This window comes from Sminthopsis crassicaudata, chromosome 2 (genome assembly GCF_048593235.1).
Source record: "Sminthopsis crassicaudata isolate SCR6 chromosome 2, ASM4859323v1, whole genome shotgun sequence".
NCBI classification, from domain to species: domain Eukaryota; kingdom Metazoa; phylum Chordata; class Mammalia; order Dasyuromorphia; family Dasyuridae; genus Sminthopsis; species Sminthopsis crassicaudata.
Window position 1 is genome coordinate 144,215,326 of NC_133618.1, and position 22,506 is coordinate 144,237,831.

Below are 22,506 nucleotides of genomic sequence, written 5' to 3' on the forward strand. Positions count from 1 at the left end.
TTTCTTTCAAGTCAATAAAACCACACTTGACCAAACAGTTGACTCAAGATGATTTAGGATGGATATATATCTACTATCTAGTTTGCATTATTTAATGACCCTGACTTGGACATTACAAAGAATATTAAAATGTTACACAGATATACAAATAGTTATCTTTCCCAAACAGAAAAGACAAATGCTCTGTAGAGGAATCTCTACAAAAAAAAAAAAAAAATTAACAGTACTCTAAAGTTTAAAGATACATTACAGCCACCAATAATGCTATATGGTGTGACTTTATTTTATGGAACATGAATAGTAATAGTGCACTTGAACCCAAGAATCACATTCAAACATATCAAGAGTACAATCCAAATACCTGGCTAGTGAAGAAATACATTTAAACTAAATTGTGCAAGTACAACATTTTTATTATAAATGGCATTAGATGTACAAGAATTCTAAGCAATGAGGTCTAGCATGTACTTGTGTTGAACAATAACTCTCCCAGGATGCATACAGCTTGAACCAGAAGCAAGTATTATTATGGCTAGTTATACACAGGTCCTATTGCACTGAGCAATCAGATGGTTTCAAATCTCCATTCATGCTTTGGATTTGCAAATAGTCAAAAATAAAAGATTTTTGTTCACTTTAAAATTCCACCAGTAATCACTTTTCAGGATGGTAAAGAATTTGTAATGAATACCATTTTCCTTCCCATAGAAAAAAAGAAATTGAACATTTTATAAATGTTTAATTCTGAGGGATGAACGGCTCTGTTTGCTAAATAAGAACTTACAGTAATAAGTATGGAAATCAAGAACTTGAAATGTTTCAAAAAACTATTTTTGGATTACCTATTTAAAATGGGCTGATATATATCTTATAAAGACTTCAAGACCTTATGGTTTTTATATCGAAGGCAAAATCAGTCTTCCCCAGTATTTGATATTTTATAAGAGGAAGAATTACACAAAATCATAACCAAGGAAATATCTTGAAAAGCCCACCTCTCAGCAAAAGTAGACAAAATCACTATAAGTGTGCCCAAAATAAAGGAAAAAAGGGAAAAAACCCAAATCTGTTTGATATTGAGACACAGAGGACTAGACAGTAGCCTTCTATTACTTGTCATAGGCTTTATGTTGCCAGAGGAGCAAGGGACAAATTATTTAAATTACTAGCTCATTTTTTGTTCAGGAGAGAATGAATTCAGTCTAAGAAATAAGTATTCTGCTTTCTTACAGTATTCAATCAGTAAAATAGAAAAGTTTTCATTTCAGGTAATTAAAAGGACTCAATTCTTCCTTAAGTGGTTTCATGGGCATGTATTTGACGAGAGGCATTTACTCTTGACTTATACAAAAGAAGTCAATTGACTTTCAAATTCCACTGTATTTCATCACCTAAAGTGATGTCATTTGAGACCCATATATTCTTATTAATCTAGACCTGAGAGTCCAAAGATTATAATATAAAGAAATCTCCCCAATATGAGATTATGAATAAATTCAAAGATTTTCTAACATTGTTCATCTAAATTGCTTCTAAAACTTAAGAATGAATTCTATTTAGAAGTTAATATTATTAGCTTTTCATTTGGCAACATTTACAGTGGCTGCATAACTGCCTCAAATGTGTTTGTGAATTTAGTGAAGGCAAAAAGCTCTTTTGACACAAATACTATATATGAGGGCCTTTGCTGTGAAAATAAAAAATCCATAATTTCAACTCTAGTTTAGCCACACCTGTTTTCCAAATCTAGATAATTATCTGTTAATTACAAATGATAATAACGGACTCAGCAAAGTCACAGAGATGAAGTTCTCTCTTGGAAAAATCATAGGGCAAGTTTATTTAAAAACAGTCAGGATTTGAAGAACTGACTAAACCGAGGAATAGGGATTCTAAGTAGAAATTATTCAGGTCAAGGATAGGGATAAGAACCTATCCTACACTTAGAAAGTCCTGGATGTGGCTGGCTACACCAGATCTGTGTACTATTGGATGATGGTGCTTACACATTTGCTTGTTTCCCTTTCACAAACTTTTAACTACAACTAAAAATGTAAATCAGCATCTTCAATATGAATGACTAAATGAAGGTATCCATTACACACACACAAATACCTCATGTACATCAGCCTAGATGAGAAAGGGACCTTGGTAAGCACAATCCCCGAGGCCTAAGGCTTTTATCGTAAGTCTTAAAAAACACTAATATCTCATAAGCAACTTTTATTTGTTCTTTTTTCAAGTCAGAGGTAATTTATTATTTCATAGTATTTTTTTCATATAGCCAGAGGACACTTCAGTTGGCTCTAACTTGCCCCACATGGCTCTCAGATTTTGAGATTTCTATCTACAATGCACAAACCATACAATAGCTTAACATTCCTCATGTGTTAGCACCTATTTTTAGGAAGAGAAAGAGGGAGTAGATAATATGTCCCTTATTGTTACTGAACTCTGGCTCAGACATTCATTATTACGCTTGCTGACCACAGATGATGAGATGCCATCTCTAGGTATAGAACCTAGTAATAAACAGCCCCCTATACCTGCTTATCTAGTTCCTGTGGACCACATGTTGTATTAATCATGTTTAAGGAATCACTAAGAAATCTTCTGATGCTCTCCCTTATTCCTAAGTGAATTGGAGGGGGGAAAAGTCTTTTATTTTGGAACAAAGAGAAAGCTAGTTTTAGATGTGGTTGGAAAGTAGGTCATTCTCAGGACTCACAAAAAGTTTTCCTTCTGTCTCTACCTTCCAAAATTTATATAACATACACATATATACAACACTATACATAACTAGCTCTAATCTATTTCTATTGAGATCTCAATTCCCTTCTTTGCCTTAGTCTTTTAATGAGGGCTATTATGTTCTAAGGTTCACAGCAATAATCAAAGATACCCACCATTCTAAAATATCTATAAATAATTTCTCACTAAAGACAATTTTTCAAATTACTGCTAACCAGCCAGGAGAAGGAATGAGAAGAGCAGAAATTTTTAAAGTGGTAGGATTATATTTCTGGATGGGGTGGGGAGAAGCAGCAAGTATTTGCCATTTTCTAGGGCTACTGTGGTCACAGATTTACATTCAAGAATGGAAAGCAAAAAGTTTATTCTTTTCCACAATGAACAGTAGCACTAAATCTGGGTTATGTTTCAGTATTCTACACTAAAATGGTTTCATGTACAGATGTTATGAGTTGATATTAAATTCTAATCTTTCACAGTGTCTTCTTTAAGAGTGATAAGTACTAGCTAAACAAAATCAATAATGAAAAAAATTGGCAACACATTTTCAAGAACTGACCAGAAGAAAAAGCTGAAACCAGGGTAATTAAATCATTAGTGTTCTTGTGTAACATCTGAAAATCTTTTAATCTACTAAATTTCTGAAATTTAAAATGTGGTATTACATCACCATAACATAGTTTATTTTTTAAATCACATTTGCCTAAAGTAAAACATGGACAAGTTAACAAAGTCAAGACAAAAATGCACTGTGATAAAAATCACCATAAAAGAGTTGTAACCTTAGTATTAGTCAACTCTTGTTCTAAAAAAAAAAAAAAAAAAAAAAGGCAAAAACCCAGTGCAATGAGAACATCAGACAAGGGCAGTGCATCTCTGGTTAAAGGTAACATTTTTTATATTGTAAATTATGACCTCTTCCAAATGGTATTTTTTCTTTCTGGTCCTCATATGTTACTTTTATTTCTACAAAGTATGGCCAAGAAACAAACAAACAAACAAACAAACAAAAAACAATGTCAATATTGCACATTCTTCCAACTCTGATTTAGTGTTCACTTTTCAATAAATTTAATTCTTAAGAGAAATCCCATCAGACCATCTGGCTTCTCTTTCAAAGGCAATTGTCCTACAACAATGAAACAATGGCATCAATGTACTTCTATTTCCTTTTTAATAAACCAAAGTTGAATAAATTTATCTTTGTCAGTAAGAATTATGTCAAAAAGAAGTTGCAAATCCATTTTTAAGTCCATCGATTGAAAAAATGTGTTAAAATGTCTTGATTTGCCATTTCAGATTTGAAACATAAGGAATTCTGATAAACACCAAAAACTCAAGACAAGAAAAAAGTCAAATAATCCTTTAATTAGATGACTTTTATCTTTGTCCATAGCTGGCCATCCATATAAGATTTAAATTGAAAAAAGATCAGCTTAAGTTTACACTTAAGTGTAAGTGGTTTATAGGATGAATGCAACAAACATGTCACTACTTTAATGTCAACTAAAATGATTATCACTCCTCTTTTCCTCAAAATGAAGCCACCTAAGAGGCCTTATGGAAGGTAAAGAATGGTTGGAGATTTCATCAGTGAAGTATTGAGTCTATTACATCAGACTAGTTCCACCACTTAAACATATTCCAAGCTTCACTGTAAAGATGAACCATAGGAAAATAGAAAGAGGCTAAAGGTGAAAGAGATGGAAAAGATTCCAACTCTAGAGCCATAAGGGACTTTCTTAAGGGCTTTCTTGCATCCCATCTTCTGTTTCCAGCTCTGCCAACTGCCTTCTAAGGGTATTTACTTTTGCCTGTAATTCCTTGTTATATTCAATGATATTAATCATCTCTTCATAGGCTTCATCCAGATATTTAGAGGATCTGTTCCATCGTAAGAATACACCTATTAAAAGAAGAAAGGGGAAAGAAAAAGGGTTTTAACATCATTTTATGGAATAACAGGAATGATAAATACCTAATCTTCTTCTTCTACTTAAGTTTATACCTCTATAATCCCAAAGTGAGAATTACCTAACTGTTTATTAAAGAGATATAGATAAGGTGGCACTATGATCCATGTTATATGCCAGTGACTGACAGGCATTATGATTCATCAAAACATTCAAATGGATTATTGGTCTAAAGGACTGTTCTATAAATGTCTAGTGTTAAATTGCTATCATACATGCAAATTGCATGAAACTATATTTTTAAAAATGTTTTAAAAGCACAGTGGCTTTTCACTTAATGACATTAACTAAAACAATATTTTACATTTGTATAGCATTTTATAATTTATAAAGCACTTCATGTATATTTATTTGATCTCCACAATAACCCTATTAAGTGTTATTAGCTTCATTATATAAATAAACTTGACTTGGAGAAATTGAGTGACTTGCTCACATGGCAGTGCTAGAAATAGAAACCAATGTCACCTGACTCTTCTTTCAGTAGGCTTTCCACTCTCCCTTTCCACCACCTATGGAAAAGATCCAAGCCAAGTGGCCACTCTGATCAGTTAAGCTATTGCAGGCTCAAGCTCCACATGGGCCATTTTGTTCTGATCAGATCCTGATCTGATCAGATTATTCTTCTAAATACTCTGTGCTATTAGATACAAGAAGCCTGGGCACAACAGGTTCAGAGTTAGCTAAGGAATGTGTATCCAAGTACAGAACCCTCAATCAGTCCAATTGTTGCTTCACTGATTGCAGATGAAAAGATGGCAAAAAATTAGAGAGAGAGGGATGACGGAACAGGAATAGAATACACCTGAAAAGAAGAACCATTTACCTTCCCATAACTGAAGACTTTGTGGAGCAACTGAAGGCCAGATGACAAGGCTATTGGCTTCAAAAAGAGGATTAATGAACTTGCTCAACTCACTAGGTCTGTTGACCCAGGACCACAGGGACATGGTTTTCTGCTGTAGTTTCAATTTACACCTGATAAAGAAAGAGTCACTGCTGATCAAGTGAAAATGTGTAACTACTCACCATTAACTACCTTATTTAATGATTCCTTTATGTAATATTGGGACAGCAACCCCTCTGTGCAAGCTAAAACATATAAATTGAATCACTAAACTTTCAAAGAAACTTCTGTAGAATGTTACTATCTAGTAAATTAAACTAACTCAGTTTGAATAAACAGACATACTGTTTTATAGTCAATCTTTTCTTTAGTAGACAGATAAAAGCACACATTAGGTAGGTCATGTTGAAGATTCCACTTAAACCCATTCAAAGAACTTTATTCCTTTTCTTTCTTCACTAGGTTTAAAGCAGTATAAACATTTTAAATTGTTGAGTGACAAAAAACTTTCAGTATTTCCAATTGCTAAGAATCTGGAAACTTAAGGACAAAACAGTACATATTACAAGAATACACAGCCAAACCTGTAATGTGCTGTTGTCTCCAGAGACTGTCGATCACTCTCCGGTCTAGAGGAGAAACTTCTTCCTCTAGAGAGCCGCCTCAAGTCTGGCCCAGACAAGACTCTCTGTCTCTCAAGTGCTGCTCTCTTTTATCCTCCCACAGAATGGGCGTGGGAAAATGAAAGGGCTTCTGGGAAGAAATACTTCAACCAATGAACTTGCTCCTCCTAAGCATGCAAGCTCCTCCCCAGGAGTTCACAGGAGTAAAACTCCCCTAAAGGCCGGAACTAGAGAATTGTTAAGTACTGACTTAGCACTTAGTAAGAACCTAATATCTCATTATCTCATTAGCACTTAGTAAGAACCTAACACAAACCTCACTTTTGTAATTGTAATACTGCAAGATCCTTTAATACCTAAGAAAAATCAATTATGTTCTTTACATCCTATTTATGAAAAAGGATATTCTAGTATTATTTTGGGAAGATTTTTTAAAAAACATGAAAGGTTCTGTTAATTCTAAAAATAACCATAAAAGCAAGTTGCCATAATACCTTTTTTTTTATTCCCTGCTAATTCCAGTTAGCATGAGATTTTTACTGTAAAGCAGCCCTATGCTTTTTAAAGTCCCCATATAGTTCATTTTTAAACATTGGGGACAATAACTAAACACTGTATTGTAGCTAAACAGGTAGGCAATTACATAGTTTTGAATTATGAGAAGGCTGTGTAAGCACTAAACACACTCTGACATGTTAAGGTCTCTCCATTCTATATTTAAGTGGCACAACAAAGATAGCCTATATAATAGCAAAGACCAAAACAAATTAAGAATCCAAGATCCTAAACATGATTGGTTAAGAAATACAAAGACCTTCCCATTCTCACATTTTCAATTGTTCATTTTAAATATATATATCATAACCACTTGTGTGTTATGATATACAAGAGTATGTTGGCACTCTTGTATTCAGTAAGACAAAGATTATAATGACCATTACCATTTATGGGTCTACCTATCAGAATAAAGTATACAACTGTTTTGGTAGTGGAAAATAGGAACAGAGAGAACTAATTATCATCTTATCTTTGCCACAAACTAGCTGTGTGATCTTAAAGAAATCACATAATCTCTCTGGGCTTCAGTTTTTTTTTTTCTTCTGTAAAATTAGTCTCACTAGATGACTCTAAAGTCTTTCTTCTAGGTCTAATATTCTAATTTCTAATTAAGATGTGATACAAGTGGCAGCAGAGAAGAAGAACTGAGAAGCAGGAAAAGAAATTAGTGAGAATAGGTCAAATACATGGCTCTCTTCAACAATGAGAGTGATGAAGAGAGCCATTTACTCCCAGAGAAAGAACCATGGGAACATAACATTTTCATTTCTTTTGTTGTTTGTTTGAATTTTGTTTTCTTTCTCAGTTTTTTTTTCTCCTTCTTGATCTGATTTTTCTTGTGCAGCAAGATAACTGTATAAATATGTATACATATATTGGATTTAACATATATTTTAACATATTTAACATGTATTGGACTACTTACCATCTAGGGGAAAGGATGGGGGGAAGGAGGAGAAAATTTGGAACAGAAGGTTTTGCAAGGGTCAATGTTGAAAAATTACCCATGCAGAAGTAATGAAAAAAAATTAAATGAAGGTGGTCTAGCTGTACCTGATGTAGAACTATATTATAAAGCAACAGTCACCAAAACCATTTGGTATTGGCTAAGAAATAGACTAGTTGATCAGTGGCATAGGTTAGGTTGACAGGGCAAGATAGTGAATAAAAATAGCAATCTAGTGTTTGACAAACCCAAAGATCCCAAATTTTGGGATACGAATTCATTATTTGACAAAAACTGCTGGGAAAACTGGAAATTAGTATGGCAGAAATTAGGCACAGACCCACATTTAACACCACATACTAAGATAAGATCAAAATGGGTCCAAGATTTAGGCATAAAGAACGAGATCATAAATAAATTGGAGGAACATGGGATGGTTTACCTCTCGGACTTGTGGAGGAGGAAGGAGTTTGTGTCCAAGGGAGAACTAGAGACCATTATTGATCACAAAATAGAAAATTTTGATTACACCAAATTAAAAAGTTTCTGCACAAACAAAACTAATGCAAACAAGATTAGAAGGGAAGTAACAAATTGGGAAAACATTTTTACAGTTAAAGGTTCTGATAAAGGCCTCATCTCCAAAATATACAGAGAATTGACTTTAATTTATAAGAAATCAAGCCATTCTCCAATTGATTAAATGGTCAAAGGATATGAATAGACAATTTTCAGATGATGAAATTAAAACTATTTCCACTCATATGAAAGAGTGTTCCAAATCATTATTGATCAGAGAAATGCAAATTAAGACAACTCTGAGATATCATTATACACCTGTCATATTGGCTAAGATGACAGGAACAAATAACAATGAATGTTGGAGGGGCTGTGGGAAAACTGGGACACTGATGGATTGTTGGTGGAGTTGTGAAAGAATCCAACCATTCTGGAGAGCAATCTGGAATTATGCCCAAAAAGTTATCAAAATGTGCATACCCTTTGACCCAGCAGTGCTACTACTGGGCTTATATCCCAAGGAAATACTAAAGAAGGGAAAGGGACCTGTATGTGCCAAAATGTTTGTGGCAGCTCTTTTCATAGTGGCTAGAAGCTGGAAGATGAATGGATGTCCATCAATTGGAGAATGGTTGGGTAAATTATGGTATATGAATGTTATGGAATATTATTATTGTTCTGTAAGAAATGACCAACAGGAGGAATACAGAGAGACTTGAAAGAGACTTACATCAACTGATGCTGAGTGAAACAAGCAGAACTAGGGGATCATTATACACTTCAACAATGATACTGTATGAGGATGTATTCTGATGGAAGTGGGTTTCTTCAACATAGAGAAGAGCTAATCCAATTCCAATTGATCAATGATGGACAGAATAAGCTATATCCAGAAAAGGAACACTGGGAAATAAGTGTAAACTGTGAGCATTGTTTTTGTTTTGTTTTGTTTTGTTTTGTTTTGTTTCTCTTCCCAGATTATTTTTACCTTCTGAATACAATCCTTCCTTTGCAACAACAACAACAAAATTCGGTTCTGCATATATATATTGTACCTAGGATATACTATAAGATATTTAATATGTATGGGAATGCCTGCCATCTAGGGGAGGGGGTGGAGGGAAGGAGGGGAAAAACTCGGAACAGAAGGGAGTACAAGGGATAATGTTGTAAAAAAAAAAAAAAAAATCTACCTATGCATATGTACTGTCAAAGAAAATGTTATAATTATAAAAATTAATAAAAAACAAAAGAAAAAAAAGAAAAATTACCCATGCAGATGTTTTGTAAATAAAAAAGCTTTAATAAAAAAAAAAAAAAAAAAAAAAGAAGAGAGAATAGGTCAAAAATCAGAAAGTATAAGAGCCTTGCTCCTAAAGGCAAGGGCAAGGCAATTAGCTCCAAAGAGTCTTAGACTACCATGCATGAATCCCAAGAGAGATTTTTTAAAAAGGAAAAGGACCTATATGCCCAAAAATATTTTATAGCAATTCCCTTCTCAGGGCAAGAAATTTCAAACTGCGGGGATGCCCACCAATTGGGAATGGCTGAATAAATAGTGATTATGATGAAATATATTCTTCTGTGAGAAATAATGAGCAGGATGCTCTCAGGGAAAAAAAAAAAGTATAGAAGGCTGCAGATAGTTGGGGAACTCTAGGTAAGTAAAAGACTCTTCAGTTCAGAGAGTACTGGCTAACAATGTCTGATTTGGTTCCCCACCTCTGTTTGATGCTCTCACCTTTCCTGAGAAGTCAGGGAGGGTGTGACCACCTGTGTTCTACTTGAAGCAAAGGATACTTACAGTAAAGAGGCATTTACATAGCAGGGTGCTTATAGTTAGCACTTTCACAGTGTGCTGTGGTGATGTAATGGTTTTCTAGTTGGTACATGCTCAGTATTCTGTACTGATGTAATCATACTAAGGTATTTAAGGGCTGAGAGGACTTGAAATAAATGAACTCTATCTTTAACCATCCTCGTGGGTCTCAGGCCTACTTCACTCCTCCACTAAGACCAAGGACTCAGGATGCGCCCAAGATACTCCAGAGAGCTAGTCCAGATGATATATTTTGGCACCCCAATTTGGGGGCTCTAGAAAGCACACTACAGAAAGAAACCTGGAAAGTCTGCCATGAATTCAAGCACAGTAAAATGTAGTGTGTACAAAGTAATAGCTAAAGTTGTGGGATGATCAGCTGTGAATGACTAGGCAATACAATGATCCAAGACTACTCTGATGGACTTATTATGAAAATTCCTATTTATACACAGAGAAAGAACTGATTGTGTCTGAATAAAGATTGAAGCATTCTCTCTCTCACTTTTTTTTTTAGGTGGGCAATCTATATTTTCTTTCCAAACATGATTTTTATGGAAATGTTTTGCCTAACTTCACAAGTGGTTTATTAATGGGGGCTGGGAGTGGGGACAAGGAAGAGAATTTGGAACTCAAAAGTTTTAAAAACAAAAAAAAATTTAATGTAACTGGGAAAAATATTATATATATATATATATATATATATATATATATGCACACATACACACACACACACACACACACACACATATATATATGTATGTATATGTATTTATTTTCAAGGAGTATGCAGGGTCCAAGGCTCAGTTTCAAATTCTTTGCCATTCAGGTCATAAAAATAGACTAGAACCAATCTTCTACTCCTAATGGCGTGGACAAGTGTTAGGAGCTGCAATCTCTAAGCTGATTGGCAAAGCCCAGCACTGAGATCAAATGTGCACAGCACTCATGCAGGAACAACATTTCCTTCTATGATTCTCATTAGTGGACTACTATTTCCTATATTATTTATAATCGGCTTGATTACAGCACTAAACATTATCTAAAAAAATCTGGTGACAAAGGGAATTTGGGCAAGTTAACTAGAAATGACTCCACATGCATATTCTGTCCTAATAAAACTAATCTCTCACTGAGACAAATGATAAAGAAGAGAACACCATGGAAAGTATTGTCACTATGGGAGGAAATCCAAAGGTCTAGGAAATAATGGTGTTTACCAATTTAGACTCAGAAAAGATCAGTAGGTCTAGGAACTAAAAGATGGTTAAAGTATAACTAAGAATTGCCCTAAATGCCTATGTATACAGTTCCAAGTCAGGGAAATAAGAGGAATCAAACAATCCATAGAATTGACAAAGAAGACATAAATAAACTAACAAAATTCATTGATATTTAATCTTGTATAACATTTACCTTTTCGTTATTAGCTTTGAGTAATGAAATAAATAATTAACACTTAACAATAAAAAACTTACTCAAATATTAAATGTCAAATGTAATAACATATAAAGTCAATAAGTCAGACACAGGTCTGAAGACTATGTTGACCTAAAGAAAAGTATATGATCATGATATAGTATAAAAATAAAGCCTGAAGGAGCCTGAGAGAAATGGGAGCATCACTTCCATCAGTTCCTCACTCAAACTACCCCACAACTGCTGTCTTCCTTTGACGCCAACCCTATTCCTCCTGTTCAGCAACCTGGACCCCCTGCAGAGGCTGGATTTCTGAAGACAAGTATTTATTTATATAGACCTGAATAAAGGCCTTACTTTCTTCAAAAAAAAAAAAAAGAAAAGAAAAGAAAACCAACAAAACAAAACCCTGATTTTTAGGGGCAGCTAGATGATGCAGTAGATAAAGCACTGGTCCTCAAGTCAGGAGGTCCTGAGTTCAAATCTGACCTCAGACACTTCTTGGCTGTGTGACCCAGGGCAAGTCATTTAACCCCAATTACCTCAGCAAAAAAAACAAACAAAAAGCCAAAAACAAAACATAGTGTTATTTAATGTATAAAAGCAAAACTAAAAATGTCTGTCCTCAATGGGTTGACATTTTATTATCCTGTTCACTAAGACTTGGGGCAGCTAAATAGAACAGTAGATCAAACATGAGTCCTGAAGTTAGAAGGACCTCAGTTTAAATTCAGTCATGTGACACTGGGCAAGTCACTCAACTCCAAATGCCTCGCTAAAAAAGAAAAGAAAAGAAATTAAGACTCAAGAGAGATGAAAGATTAGTGGTTGAAATAAGAGCATGCCCTGATTGGGCTCTCTCACAAAAACAGGGAATGTAAGACGTGAGATAATCCTTCCCATTAGAATGGAAACTGGGTTCAGGGAGAGATAGGAGCTTACCTCACAGTGCAGTGTAAAATGATTAATAATCTTCATCATTCCCTAGATCTAATATCCCAGACAAATTATTTTATCTCCCTAAACACTGATATTCTTTGTAAAATAAGTGCACTGTAATAAATGATCTCTAAGGATTTAACTTTCACTAAAACTTTTTTTTTTTTTTTAATATAAACTACTAGTAGAGTATGTAAACAGTCTCATTATATAGAATTAGATGCTAAAATAACAATCATTTAGACAGGACTCTGACAATACCAACAGCCATGCCTATCTACCATGAATGAAGGTAACTTCCTAGAAAATCAACTTAAAATGGAAAACTGGGAATTAGCCCAATTACGTAAGTTAAAAAAAATTTGTGCTTAGTATAGCATCTGACACATAATGGGCACTTAATAAATATTTCTGTCCCTTTTCCCCTTTTCCTCTATAACCTGAGAAAGTTTTGCAAAATATTAGTTTTGAATCATTAATGCAAAAGGACAATGTTAGCTCTACTTATACACACACATAAAAGTTTGAATTTGTTCTTCAACATGCCTAAAAATAAACTAGTCTAGTCCTGCTATCACAATGTCATTAAGATAAACATGGGAATAAAACATCTGTAGCAGCAATGTGAACAGGTTCAAACACTAAGGGGCCATTCTTGCTAAATCAAGCACATAAAGAACTTTAAGACAAAGTAGTAATTCTTTAAGACCATAAGACCTTTCTGTAAAACTCATCAAGTGGTTCTAAGGTTTGTACCAAAACTGGATTGAGAGTTAGATCTGTAAAAAGAAAATTCTAACTGCAGAATCTATCAATGCCATTCTTTTCTCTCTCTCTTTCTCCTTCCCTCCCCCCCCTCTCCATTCCTCCCTCGTTCCCCTTCCCTCCATCGTTCCCCTTCCCTCCCTCTCTTTCTTTTCCTTTTTTTCTCGATCTCCCTCTCTACAAGGCAACTGGGTTAAATGACTTGCCCAGGGTCACATAGCTAGTAAGTGTTAAATGTCTGAGATCAGATTTGAATTCAGGTCTTCCTGACTCCACACTTAGTGCTCTAGTCACTGCGTCATCTAGCTACCCATGTGAATACAATTCTTGAAAAATAAATGTACATTTGTAGCTAAAGACAAACTTTAAATTAAAAAAAAATTGTTTTATATCAATACAATTACATGGAAATGGTTATAAAAAACAAATCACATTTTGCCTTTAAAACAAACTCAGGCAATTTGAAGGTCATAATTTACAGAGGAGATTAATGTAGATCAGTGAAACCAACAGAGACCTTGGAGTCAGAAGACCTAAGTTCAAGGCCAGGCTTGAGCAATAACTAGTTGTATGACTGTGGACAAATACGTTAAATTCTCCTGGCTCCAATTTCCTTATCTACAAAATGGAAATATTACTCCTTGCACCATCTAGACCAGGCTGAGATTTATAGGCATATAAAATAGGTATACAAATCAAGCATTTATTTATTTTTCCCCCCCCTGAGGCTGGGGTTAAGTGACTTGCCCAGGCTCACACAGCTAGGAAGTGTTAAGTGTCTGAGACCAAATTTGAACTCGGGTCCTCCTGAATTCAAGGCTGGTGCTCTATCCACTGCGCCACCTAGCTGCCCCCAAAATCAAGCATTTAGTAATAATAAATCATCATTTCGAAACCCTATCAGGTCATCCACAGTTTAAGAAGCTTTGATCTCTATCACAGTGCTATTACCAGAAAAATACTTTGTTAATCATAAAATGCTACATAGGTTCTAGTATTATGAATAATTTCTCAATATAATAATTAAAAGAGATCCTTCCACTGTACATTATTAAATAAATATAAGGACTTAGTGGAGGTTAGACTTGTGAAATTGAGATAGCTGTGGTGGTGTCCAATATATTAATCAACTAATATTGATATATTGATAGACTTGCTCTGTTTGGCCCAAAAAGTCAGGAAAAAAAAGAGCACTGATGAGATTGTAAAGCAGATTTTTCCTTGATATAATAAGAAATTTTTTTAATAATCAGAGCTATATAAAAATGAAAAGATTTACTGGATATGAAATCCCTTCCAATTCTGAAAGTCTGACTTCATGAAACCAATTTTTAAAAATGGCAATGCTGGCAAACTCAAGAATCCAAATCCACTCATGAGATCCCACTCAGTGTATTTGCAATTTAAAGTTTTGAGTGTATATACACACTCTTATAGAGCACGTCACTTTTGTGTTCTGGTTGTAGCCTGTTTTGTAATATAAGTGACTATATACAGGATAATTATTTATCTTCCCAATGGTTATTTAAAAGCAAAAAGGAGACATAAGTTAATCTTTATATCTTTAGGACTACAAAGCATTGCAAAAGAGACTGCAGCCATGAGAAATGGAGATGTCTGCTTACCTTTCACTTTCATTGTTGCCCAAGAAGGTCCCAAACTGTGAGGCATAAGAATGCTCAAAGAGCAAGATAAGGAAGTGCTCGTTAAATTCAAAGGAGCAAGGGAACTGGCGCAGGATTTGCCACACACAGTCTAAGAAAAGAAAAAACACAGGTGCTTCCCACTTCTGCTTACTGTTGGAGTAGGCCGACTGGGCACAACGCTGCTGGAAGGGGTGGCCTGCCTGGAGAACATTAGAGTATTGTTATTGTTATCTTGTCTGCCACAGCTATGATGAAATACCTGTTAATAACACATGGGGCAGTCTCAGAAAGGAAACCTTTCCAGAAATGTTCTCTAATTGACAAATTCTACTTAAATTAAGCAGAGCCTACACTGCTGACACAAAGCTTCCAACTGACTATTGTACAGCTAAGAGCAATTCTTCTTGACAGAAGGTTGGTGGCAGATTTTGTCAGTTTCTTTGTTTAAAACTTATGTTTTCTCCCAGACACCAAAATTAAAAAGGATGTCCTCCTCAAAAACCTCCCACCTAGGCAGCCAAAGTCAAGGAGGTCTTGTTGGGAGAAGCTGTCGTATATGATAAATTCAATGGGAAAGAAGCACATGCCATTTATGTAAGTATGTTTAAAACACTAGCTAGGGGTTTATTAATCAAAAATAAGTGAATGCAGTAGGCTTTGTTCATAATCTACCATTATGTCTCAAATTCTCAGAATTATAAAACTCAAGAGATAAAAAAGTCAAATACTATTACCTTATAAAGTGAAAGAAAAAAATTACTGCCATCTCTATTTTCTCATTTCTTTCAGTAGAAGGTCAGCTATAAGTTCTGCTTCCTTAGATACAAAGTTTCAAGTCACTTTCTGATATAATCAACTCTGTCATTATGGCTAAGGAATAAACCCATGTTCATAAAGAGATGTGGCCAGATTATTTTAGTTTGATTTTGGAGTGGGAACATATCAAATAGTAAAATTGTCGGAGTTGTTTTCCCATTCCTCCAAAACATCATGTCTGCTTCCAAGGAACAATGATATTCTGGACAACTAATGTGAGCCAGGAGTCTGTAGAAAAAAATAAAACTTTCCCCTCTTAAACATCAAAATATGAAATGATGTGTGCAACATTGCCAACTGTTGCATTTTTTTAAAATATGAAAATAGGATCATTTTGAGAGTATACTCAAAAAACCAAGACTCGTAAGAGTTTATTACAAATTCAAGCATTTTATGGCCTATGTGGAAAATAGTAATCAAAAAAAATAATAAAAAGAATCTGCCACCTACTATCTAAAGTGAGTAGCTGAAATGACACATTCTACTAATACCCACTTGCACAGTCACTACTGCCCAAGTTCTGCTTTTTAGCTTCATGATCAGAATCTAAGCAAAGTAAGTCTTTCAACTAATCAAATTCTTACACATCAAAGCTACACATATAACAAAATACAAAAGTTTGGGTTTTTAGATCATTTTAGTTGACATAAAACAAGCAACAATAACTTCAACTAATTGTGGGGTTTCTATACCTATTAAGATCATACCTGAATTACAGAATAAAGATATGGCTACACAATGATTCTGGAGCATTGCAAAAGAGGGGTGGAGATGGAGTGGATAGAAGATAGTAGCATATAATAACATAGCCAAGGTCAGTATCAAGAACATGGATGAATAGAATCCATAACAACATTAAGAATATTATAATAATTTATAATTATAAATGATTAATTTTTTACCAAAGTAATTCATTAATAGTTTTTCTTAGCACTGATTCTAAAGATAAAGTCATTACTGGCTTGTTATGGCCAAAAAAAATTTTTTTTTATTTAATAAATTGAAATAGAACATCTTTTCAGAATAGAATATTCAACTTCTTGTTAAAATGATAAAATTTATAAAATATAGCCAGGAGTTTATGACCCAAAGGCAGATGAATACACAAGGCCTTAGTCAAATAAAGTGGGGAAATTTAAAGGAAGGATAACTTTGAATATGTTGCTATGTAGGTAGAGATGTTTAGCAGGCACTTAGGAATATGGAGATCAGAGTTTGGGAGAGATTGGAACAAGATATGAAGATCAGGGGATCATTTCTGTAGATAAATAAAGAACTCCAAAGAAAACTCAGAAAGAGAAGTCAGACAGGAAGACTTCTATCTATCCCAAGAGATCTAGCTCAAGCATCTCTTACGCTAATCCGGATAAAAGAGGTCATTCTCTGCTTCATTTCTTACCTACCCTTAAATCACTGATGAACAGGTCTCAGTTGACTGAGGCCATTAAAAACTTTAGCTTAAAAAGACCAAGGGTATCCTCCTGCATCCTCCAGCCATCCTGAATTATATGTTGCCATTGGATTCAGATGACTCCAAAGGAGAAAGTGAGACTGTTGATTTTGCATAGCTCTCCCTCCCTTAAATCTAATTCATTTGAATATCATGACATCACCTCCCTGATGGTCCTCTTCAAGAAGAGAGGACAAATAACAATTACTTTAGTCCAAAGTGAGTAAATTCTTTTTACTCAATTCTTATAGCACTCTGTGCCATTCATTTACACTTCATCTTATTAGACATCAAACTGCAATAAAACTGGGACAGTCATATTTCTTTGGCCCACATGGTACCTTCTATATAAACATTCTACTATTAGTTTGAATTCATTCATTCAACAGGTGGTAAGATAGAGGAATTATCTGTCAAGGAATAAAATAGAAAAAAAATTATTTTTCATCCAATTTGTCACAGCTAATACAAAAAGAAGAAATCAGTACATAAAGGCAATTCTTTTTGAATAGATGATATAAACATTTCTGGCAAATTCTATTTAAATCAACTAATATTTCTTACCTGTAGCCATTCTCTCTCTACAAGAGCTTCAAAACCACGAATGGTCCTACATCTTGGTTCTAAGATGATCTGGGCTAGGGAGGTAACCTGAAGTGTAGAATCAGTTCCCTCTGTTCCATGAATCAATACCGATGCTCCTTCCCTGATAGGAAAATCCAGAGCACAAATGGGATACTCCCGACATGTTCAATGAACTCTGTTAACAATAAACATTTATTGAGTACAAATAACTTGTAAGGCAATGCATACTTCTCCACAGCCCAGCAGGTTCTCCATCTTAGTAAGACTGATAAGATATATCCAAGATTTTCCTGGAGATAGAGCAGGGAAGAGAGAAAGGAGGAAGGGGGGTGGGGGACGTTTCCAAAAATTCGTAAATCTTGCCCTCTCAAGTTGTTAAATTTCACAGACCTGCCTTTCAACTTTCACACATGAATTTCTCTTCCTTACTAAAGTTAATTGTTATTTGAATTTCATAGTAGGCTCTCTTACTCCTTTCCCTTCTTTAAAAAGATATCCTCAGGGCCTGGCTTTCTTCCTTTGAAATATACCCTCAACTTCTTTTTCTGTACTTCCCTTTTGTTCTTGAACTGATTTCATTTTTTGGCATAACAGATAAGACATGGACTTGGAGACACAAGATCTAAGGTCCCACAATCCTAGATTTTGTGTATATATTTGCTCTCAGGGTAACTGTTTCTTCATCTTTCCAATGTGACAGAGTTGGTTTGATTGATCTCTGAGATCTCTTTCAGTTCAAAATCCAAGGAGTCTTCTAATTCTATACTGCTATATTTACTATAATGCATCTTTAGATGTTTGAAATTTACTTTGGGAAATATTTTAAACTCTCAATTCTGTAGCTTTTAAAGACATTCCAGGTGCCTTTCTCACACAATTCTTGTGAGATAGCTGTACAGGTCTTATGACTCACCCCATTTTACAGATAAGGAAAATAAGTTTCAGAACCCAATGTTAAAAAAAAAAAAACCTGGGTGGTAAAGCTAAGATCTGAACTCAAATCTTCTGGGACCAAAGTTAACGCTCTTAGATCTTATTTACCACTGCTGTTTGGGGGAAAGATTGGAGAAAAAAGAAATGGCAAGGAAAATACCAAATATTTCATTAAATTAAGATGCACACATAAATAAATATGAATAAATAGGTTGTCTACATGCATCAAAATAAAAAGTTCCATGTATACAGTTCTTAACAATATGCTATCTTTCATTACAATCAAGTGTATATTTGTACCTTAAGAATGAATTATAAATTTTTAGATTAGTTATATTTTGTAAATAAATGAAATTTACCAAGGGAGCCAAAATACGACATTGATGAATTGCTATTTAGTTCCAGATTTTTACTACAAACTAAGATGAAACACAAAAGTAACCACTTTTTAACTCATTCCTACATTTGCTAATTCATAATCATGATATTTTTGGTTTAAAAAAGGATATATTATATAATGAAGAACAAATGCAGTCATTTCAGTTACACATTTATTGTTACATTTTCCTCTATTGACATTCATCAATTCCATCTAATTACCACCATTAACAAATTAAATAATTCTATGCCTGCAATTTAAAATTTAAAATAAAAAAGAACAAAATGACTACTTTAAATGGCATTTATACTTATTTGTCAAGTATGTATATGGATTTAAGTAAAAATCCTTTAACTATACATAAGGCACATTATCTGGTCATTTTGTCTCAATTCCACTAATCCTTAACTTTAGTGCTTAGCCTTATTTTCAGTTTCCTGAGAACATCTTTCCCTAAAAAGGAAAGTAACTATTTGTATAACAATTGCTTTCTTTCTAAAATATATGAATATCTCTTTTTAACTTGGCAGTATCACTTTGTGAATTCAAAAGCATCATCTTTTAAGATTTTCAAAGAAATATAGAAAAAGGTGCCATTCCAGCACCATGCTGATAATTACTTTATTTGAGATGCCACCTCCATTTTTAGTATTAGATATATTCACAACTGTTTCTACTAATAAGCCACTAAGTCATTTATCTCAATTTTCAGTAGTTATGCCATGAATGAGAAGATATGATTTCATTTCCTCAGATAACAGTCTCTACTTCTATTATCCAGCTTTTTGTAACTTGGTTTCTCACCTCTTCACTCAACTGAAATAACTCTTCAAAGTTACCAGTGTTTTCTTTATTGTCAAATCTTACAGTCTCTTCTCAGCCCTAATCACTCTTCACCTATCTGGATAATCCCCCCTTGTCTCTAGATTTTCATGACATTCTCTCCTGCTTTTCTTCCAACTTATTGGATTACTCTTTCCCAGTTTTTTTAACTGGTTCACCACTCATATGATTATCTAACTGTATTCCCCAAGACCCTCTTCTCTCTCTATGATCTCTCTCAATGACATCTTCAGCTCCCACGGATTTAATCATTTTGTCTAAACAAATGACTATATATCTAGCCTAAGTCTCTCCCCAAGCTTCAGTTCCACATCTCCAACTGCCTATTGGACATTTCAAACTGTATATCCTGGAGGCACCTTAAATTCAAAACATTCAAAATGAAACCGATTTTCTCCCTACCATACCATTCTCCTTTTCAAATTCTCCTATGTCAAAGGAACTACCATATTCCTACTCTCCCAGTCTGCAACCATGGTATTATATGTTATCACTCTAACCCACAAATCCAATCAACTGCCAAATCTTGCATTTTCTACCTTATAACATTTTCACATTTGATCCCTTCTCTCTCTTTATATAATTCCAACCTAAGTTCAAGCCCTATCATTATTCATCTCAATGAATGCAAAAACTTCTTTTTTGGCCTCCCTAGCTTAAGGCTCTCAATTCTCTAATACATTTCATATATTAACACCTCATATATTGACACCAAATTAATTTTCTTTAAATTCAGATCTGACTAAATTTTTTCCTTAACTCGGTCAACTCCAGGAGCTTCTATTGTCTCTAGAATAAAATCTAAACTACATTGTTTAATTTTTAGGCTCTCACGAATTGGGCCCAACTTATCTTTCCAAACTCATGAGAACTGATTCCCCTCTTCCTTCAGTCTCTTTCTCAAATCTAACATTGAACCTCCTCTCTTATTGCCTGGCCATCCCCCATACCTGGAATCTACAATATCCTCACCTGTGCCTCGTGAACTTCCTATTTTACTTCCAGATTAAGTTCAAGCACCACCTTCTAGGATTTCTTGACAGCTCTCTTTCATCTTACTGCTAGTGCCCTGCCATCCCAACCTACCTTATATTAGCTTTCTTTGTTTTGATTTCATATTTACTTACATTCTTATTAAGAAGATAGGTACTTCTATAAGTTCCTTCAGATCAGGGACTGTTTCTTTTTCTTTCACTGTTGTTGCTAAAAAATTTAGGGCTTTTTTCACTTAACCATTTTAAAGACAATATTTTTAGCACAGTTCACCAATATTCCTGTTTATTTTTACTCATCCTATATCCACTTTTATCATTTAATTCTTTTTATTCTTAATGCTTTTTGATGCTGATACTGAAGATCTAAAACTTCCTCACTGCCATTACTCACACAATGGAGGTGACATGGAAAATACAAGTAAAACTTTCATTTGTGAGTAGTTTTAATTTGCATAGCAAAATCTTACCAATATTTTAAGTCAGCTAGTTGTATCTGAATAAAGATACAAACCATATGCTATACCAGTTATTTGTATAAAGCTGTCCACGAGGGTTTGTCAGACATAGTATCTGTCTTTTCATGAACAATGGATAATTTTATCTTTTCTTTCAAGTACTACCATTTAATAACTACTGAATTCTTAAGTCCAATAAATAATGAGTTGCTCCAACCTAATTAATTTTTTCAGTAAAGTTTTTACATGGATACAAACTCTACACTAGAACATTTCCAACCTCAATTCTTTGTTGAATTTCTTTTCATGCTTAGGAAAGATGTCTTATATTTACACATAACAGATGCAGTAAGTGAGCAACCACTTTCAAATGCTCTGATGTTTCTATGCAAAAAGAGTAAATTATATCAATTTCAGTGCTACTGGTAAATTCCTAAAGTCAAAAATAGATCATGGTCACACACAGTCTGACAAATACAAGAAGGTTAAAGTAAGGCTTTGTTTTCTTTCCACTGCATGGAACACTGTAAGAAAATGGTGCAATCTTTATTTTTTGAATAAGGACTAAACTTTCTCAAGCTTATATCAAAATCAAGGCAAAAGAAGTAAAAAAAAAAAATCTAACAATTGTCTTTTTCTGTCTGATATAACCAATGTAAACTTAATCTCTAAACTACTCTAGGCTTCTTAAAGAATGCCCTATATATTGCCAAGTATTCACAGGATGGCTATTCTTGGTGGAATATTCTCAAATACACTATACTACTCAGCTTAGTCTTTTAAGAGGAGAAAGCCATGATTTCACAGGTTAGCAGAACCACCTCTTTTTATGCTTCTCTTGATTCCTTCCTTGGATTTTAAAGTTTCGCCTCCATTCTGGTCCTTTCATCAGGAAAGCTTGCGTACCATTTCTTAACAGAAAGCCCATTTTTTCCCCCTAAGATACTTAGGGTTTAGGGACAAATTGCTATAGGCTGTAAGCCTGTTTTGCCTTTTGGAATAACATGTTTCAACTCTCTGCATTTTATAAGAGGTGGCTGCTAAATCATGTGATTCTGGGTGTGGCTCTGTGGTACCTGGCACATAGTAGGTACTTAATGTTTATTGAATTTTCTTTTTGCTAAATACTTGCAGTATTTGCTTTATGATCTGGAAATTTTAATATGTGGCTTTCTAGTTTCACTGGGTTCTAACCGAACCGAAACATTTTCTTTCATGATTTCTTGAAATATAATATCCAGATGG

General features: G+C 34.3%; 1 protein-coding gene across 1 annotated transcript in view; it reads right to left on the reverse strand.

Moving 5' to 3' along the window:
* Window positions 1–236: 236 nt before the first annotated feature.
* MTMR9 (myotubularin related protein 9) overlaps window positions 237–22,506 on the reverse strand; it is a 46,019-nt gene continuing 23,749 nt past the window's right edge. The window contains exons 7-10 of the mRNA XM_074287542.1: window positions 17,636–17,777; window positions 14,785–15,005; window positions 5,551–5,702; window positions 237–4,657 (exon numbers count right to left, since the gene is read on the reverse strand). Of these exons, the coding sequence (XP_074143643.1) occupies window positions 4,494–4,657; window positions 5,551–5,702; window positions 14,785–15,005; window positions 17,636–17,777 (679 nt within the window). The 3' untranslated portion in view covers window positions 237–4,493. The remainder of the gene's footprint in view (window positions 4,658–5,550; window positions 5,703–14,784; window positions 15,006–17,635; window positions 17,778–22,506) is intronic.